Genomic DNA, 6000 nt, shown 5'->3' with positions numbered 1-6000 from the left:
CCCCATTGTACGTTTTCCCGCAATATTTTTCATTCCCTGCCGTTGATGGACCCTCGCCTACATTATCACCTGTCTCGTTCGTTTAACAGATAATTAGCCAACATTTAATTTAATAGACGTGATTGCTAATTAACAATATCAATCATTTATCTCCTGCATTATTTACCACGTTGATCTTAAAAATATAAATCAGCATTCATGGTAAAACCTAGAATTTCTTACGAAGCCATCATTCGCTTCCTTGGCTAATGTTCTGACTGCCTCAACGTTCTGCGACTTCGTTGCCGGATCCTATATACCTATTTCTTTACTACCCACCAGGGGCTAAACACATAGGGGACAAACAAGGACAGACAAACGGATTAAGTCGATTATATCGACACCAGTACGTAACTGGTACTTATTTGATCGACCCCGAAAGGACGAAACGCAAAGTCGACTTCGGTTTAATTTCTGACTTGCTTGAACGTACTGCGACTTGTTCCTTGCTGGATCTCTATGTTACCTGCTTACTGTCATTGTCCACCTTGGATTTATTGTGATATCTTCCTCCTCTACACTGGGTCTATTATATAATACGTAAGTGTTATATTTATTCTGTCATTGTCTACCTTGGCTGGGCATCTCTCTCTAGATTTATCATTAATGTGTCAGTATTGCGCAGGAGTGGCTGTGTGGTAAGTAGCTTGCTTACCAACCACATGCTTCCGGGTTCAGTCCCACTGCGTGGCACCTTGGGCAAGTGTCTTCTACTATAGCCTCGAGCCAACCAAATCCTTGTGAGTGGATTTGGTAGACGGAAACTGAAAGAAGCCTGTCGTATAGATGTGTATATATATATGTGTGTGACTGTGTTTGTCCCCCTAGCATTGCTTGACAACCGATGCTGGTGTATATATATGTGTTTGTGTGTCTGTTTGTCCCCACCAAAAGCACATGGTTTCGGGTTCAGTCCCACTGCGTGGCACCTTGAGCAAGTGTCTTCTACTATAGCCTTGTCAGTGGATTTGGTAGACAGAAACTGAAAAGAAGCCCGTCGTATATATGTATATATATATATATATATATATATATATATATATATATATATATATATACGTGTGTGTTTGTCCCCCTAACATTGCTTGAGAATTGCTGGTGTGTTTATGTCCCCGTTACCTAGCGATTCGGCAAAAGTGACCGATAGAATAAGTACTGGGCTTACAAAAGAATAAGTCCCGGAGTCGAGTTGCTCGATTAAAGGCTGTGCTCCAGCGTGGCCGCAGTCAAATGACTGGAACAAGTAAAAGAGTAAAGAGAGAGTATTATTCACTTGAACTTTTTGCGTGTGTGTGTTCAGTGAGTTATCGGAAAGAAACTGAAGGAGGAAAATAATTGTTTTAATCCATACACGGAAGGGTCTCGCACAATGTAAAAGCGAATTTAAAAATTGGAATAACTAAGATGTTGGTACTATTTAAGAAGAGTGGTCCCGGTGCGCGCACTCGCACAAGCTAGTCGTGACTAGTCGATCCTAAAACGACTACCTATCCTATAACAAATGTTCATACAAATTCGGTTGAAAGTTTTTAGAAGAACGTAAAACGATGTTTTAAGAGTATGATGGGGGGGGGGTTACCAAAAACAGGTACTGTGTGTTGTTCTTATTTAATCTGTTGGATCTTTTCGGTTTGAACGACAGTGTTTTCTAGCAGTGTCATATGAAATTGTCACCCATAATTATGACCCTAGTATCGATCTATTGCATTTCCATCTAATTTAGGGTTAGGGTTTGGGGGGAAGGGTATCTTATTTTCTTCAGAAATGTAAATAAACCCAATCTGTTTCTTAAACGAGGGACATTCATACGGCACAGAATGCTTTCACCTCAATAGACGTCATTGATTGGTTGAAATTACAGAAAAAAAACAACAAATATCTTACAAACTCTAGAATTTTCTCAATAACACCAAGAGACTGAACCCGGAACCATGTTGTTGGTAAACAAGCTACTTACCACACAGCCACAGACGTTTTCAATTTAATTTGGATTCTTTGCCATCAAATTTGAATTCTTCAATTGGTGCTCAAGCCTTGAAAAAAAAAATTGTTAAACTACATCAGCCGTATGTCTCGATCTTTTCCGTTTGACCGGCAGTTTTTAAAAATAATTTCCACGTAACTAAACACTTTTAAACTTCGGATACTGGTAGAATATGTTTATAAAACATCTTTTTCTCTTGGCTTTATTGAGAAAATTCTATAATTTGTAAGATATTTGGGATCTTTTCGGTTTGAACGGCAGTTTTTTAAAATAATTTCCACGTAACTAAACACTTTTAAGCTTCGTATACTGGTAGAATATGTTTATAAAACATCTTTTTCTCTTGGCTTTATTGAGAAAATTCTATAGTTTGTAAGATATTTGGGATCTTTTCGGTTTGACCGGCAGTTTTTTAAAATAATTTCCACGTAACTAAACACTTTTAAACTTCGTATACTGCTAGAATATGTTTATAAAACATCTTTTTCTCTTGGCTTTATTGAGAAAATTCTATAGTTTGTAAGATATTTGTCGTTTAATTTGTTAATTTTCGGCAATTTCAACCAATCAATAACATTGATTGGATGTGCCTCTCATTAATTCAATCTAGCTGTTTCTGCTCATCTCGACAGGCAGAAAGTTCTGCTTGAAAAATTAATATATTGATGGGCAAGCTAAAATCATTAAAACTTGTGGGCAAACTTTGGGGAAAAACACCTTTGCACCTTATACAAAAGTAGAGGCACATGGCCTGGTGGTTAGAGCAGCGGACTTGCAGTCGAGGGATCACGGGTTCAAATCTCAGACAGGGCGATGCGTGTGTTTATGAGCGAAACACCTAAGCTCCTTGCGGCTCTGGCAGAAGGCAATGGCAAACTTCTGCTGACTCTTTCGCCACAACTTTCTCTTATTCTTTCCTCCTGCATCTTGCAGCTCACCTGCGACGGACTGACGTCCCATCCAGGTGGGGAACCTATAAACAAAGGAAACTGGGAAACTAGCCCTTATGAGCTAGGTGTGGCTCGAGAAGGAACAAACAAACCTTATACAAAGAAATAAATCCTGTTGGTCCAGTACTTACGAAATGATTGAGAGATTCTTCCAACTCTGGCCCTTTTTAGACTCTTTTCAAGGTGATACAAAGCTGCTTGATCATCTGTTGACTCCACTGGGCCATTGCGCCTCCACTTTCTAGGGGTAAGCATGTAGGAAATAACAATTGCTACCAAAGGCCCAAAATCTTGTTATACAATGTTATCTGTTGAAGGCCTTCAACTCCTCTCAAATACAATACTCTTTTACTCTTTTACTTGTTTCAGTCATTTGACTGCGGCCATGCTGGAGCACCGCCTTTAGTTGAGCAACTCGACCCCGGGACTTATTCTTTGTAAGCCCAGTACTTATTCTATCGGTCTCTTTTGCCAAACCGTTAAGTTACGGGGACGTAAACACACCAGCATCGGTTGTCAAGCAATGCTAGGGGGACAAACACACACACGCGCATATATATACATATATACAACGGGCTTCTTTCAGTTTCCGTCTACCAAATCCACTCACAAGGCTTTGGTCGGCACAAGGATATAGTAGAAGACACTTGCCCAATGTGCCACGCAGTGGGACTGAACCTGGAACCATGTGGTTGGTAAGCAAGCTACTTACCACACAGCCACTCCTGCGCCTATGTTCATATAAGATTGAGTCTGTATTTTCTGAAGCTTTGTTAAAAATGTAGCAAATTATTTTTACGTTTATATATTTGTTTTGCAAGATTTTTGATGTGAAGTCGTGTGTTGAAACAGACATTGTTGTATTTAGGAATGGTCATTTTGCCAGTTAAGCCAATAAAAACACACGCACTATATATTTGGTGTTACTTTGCTTCAACGTTATTTATTTTTTACATTAATCCTAATCTTATTTCGGCCAGAGTTCTTTCGTCACACTCCTGTGACCGCATCAGTGGTCCTTTGCTTTCTTCTTTCTTATTTGTGTGTCTCTCCTTACTAACAATCAACCATTTTGTATTTTGTATTCCTATTGTATGCGTCTTCATTTGCGCATGCGTATACCTCTATGTATGCCTATGTTTAGTTAGTGGGGTGGAGAAATAGCCAGTAATATTTGTATCTCCTGTTTATATACGTTCGTGTAATTTGTTTTTGTTTATTTTTATTTTGTTCATGTGTTTACTCCTACTTATTATTATTATTATTATTATTATGTATTTATGTATAATAATAATAATATAAAAATGATGAGGTCACAGGATTGTGACGAAAGAACTCTGGCCGAAATAAGATTAAGGATTAATGTAAAAAATAAATAACACTGAAGCAAAGTAACACCAAATATATAGTGCGTGTGTTTTTATTGGCTAAACTGGCAAAATGACCATTCCTAAATACAACAGTGGCAGTAAATGTCGTATATAAATGAACACCAAGCCTTTGTCATAACCAAAGCTACACTCTGTCTTAAACTGTTGTTTCTCTCTTATTTCAGAATATCAGAGGACATTGGCATCAGAGGAATTTTACTGCAGAAGCGTCATCAATGTTTATCATATTTTGAAGACGATGTCACACAGAACTGGATATAAGAACCCTGTTTATGTAAATTAACTGTGAATTACTGTAAAATATTTCTTCTGAGTGACATTATTGGTGAAATTTCTTGGATTCACTCTGAAATGGGTAAAACCTAAATTTGTATTCTGAATAAACTTTACATCTTAAAGATATCAGTAAAGCTTATATTTGATAAAAAATATGGCAGTTGTAACATTTGTTAGGAATAAAATATAGAAACAAGAAGAAATGAAATTTCCAGACCATTTTGTTGAATAAAGAAATTACAGAAAGAGGAATTGTGTGAGAATCTTGGAGTTTTGTTAGTTTTAGCTGCAGAGATGCCAAAAGAAAGAGGAAAATCTGTATACGACTGTGATATCTGTGGTAAATCATTCTCTCTAAAGAGTAACATAGCTACTCACAAACTTACTCATACAGGAGAGAAACCATATCATTGTGATATCTGTGGTAAATCATTTTCTAATTGTAGTGGTTTAACGTGTCACAGACGTATTCATACAGGGGAGAAACCTTATCAGTGTGATATCTGTGGTAAATCATTTTCTAATTGTAGTGGTTTAACTTGTCACAGACGTATTCATACAGGGGAGAAACCATATCATTGTGATATCTGTGGTAAATCATTTTCTAATTGTAGTGGTTTAACTTGTCACAGACGTATTCATACAGGAGAGAAACCATATCAGTGTGATATCTGTGGTAAATCATTCTCTCGAAATGGTGCCTTAACTAAACACAGACATACTCATACAGGCAAGAAACCTTATCAGTGTGATATCTGTGGTAAATTATTTTCTTTCAAAGGTAACTTAACTACACACAAACTTACTCATACAGGGGAGAAACCTTATCAGTGTGATATCTGTGGTAAATCATTCACTCAAAACAGTAACGTAACTAAACACAAACTTACTCATACAGGAGAGAAACCATATCATTGTGATATCTGTGGTAAATCATTCTCTCTAAAGAGTAACATAGCTACTCACAAACTTACTCATACAGGCGATAAACCATATCATTGTGATATCTGTGGTAAATCATTTTCTAATTGTAGTGGTTTAACGTGTCACAGACGTATTCATACAGGGGAGAAACCTTATCAGTGTGATATCTGTGGTAAATCATTCACTCGAAGAAGTGCTGTAACTATACATAAACGTATTCATACAGGAGAGAAACCATATCACTGTGATATCTGTAGTAAATCATTCTCTCGATGTGAGTACTTAGTTACACACAAACTCACTCATACAGGGGAGAAACCTTACCAGTGTGATATCTGCGGTAAATCATTCTCTCGAAACGGTGACTTAGCTAAACACAAACATACTCATACAGGCAAGAAACCTTATCAGTGTGATATCTGTGGTAAATTATTTC

The 6000-nt window shown here is 37.4% G+C and overlaps 2 protein-coding genes across 4 annotated transcripts in view; one reads left to right on the top strand and one right to left on the bottom strand.

Annotated features, from left to right (window-relative positions):
* LOC115225116 overlaps positions 1-6000 on the bottom strand; it is a 384942-nt gene that overhangs the window by 260947 nt on the left and 117995 nt on the right. The gene's annotated exons all lie outside the window — the stretch shown is intronic.
* LOC115225115 overlaps positions 1-6000 on the top strand; it is a 396737-nt gene that overhangs the window by 322423 nt on the left and 68314 nt on the right. The window contains exon 12 of one of the 2 annotated variants that reach the window (XM_036514031.1): positions 4529-4994. The exons of the other annotated variant lie outside the window; for it this stretch is intronic. Coding sequence (XP_036369924.1) covers positions 4529-4647 — 119 coding nt within the window. The 3' untranslated portion in view covers positions 4648-4994. Of the gene's footprint in view, positions 1-4528; positions 4995-6000 lie in introns of those variants that run through there. 2 annotated transcript variants of the gene reach the window in all.

Source organism: Octopus sinensis, linkage group LG27 (genome assembly GCF_006345805.1).
Source record: "Octopus sinensis linkage group LG27, ASM634580v1, whole genome shotgun sequence".
NCBI classification, from domain to species: domain Eukaryota; kingdom Metazoa; phylum Mollusca; class Cephalopoda; order Octopoda; family Octopodidae; genus Octopus; species Octopus sinensis.
The sequence above is the reverse complement of the archived record's forward strand: the minus strand, read 5'-3'. Positions and strand labels throughout refer to the sequence as shown.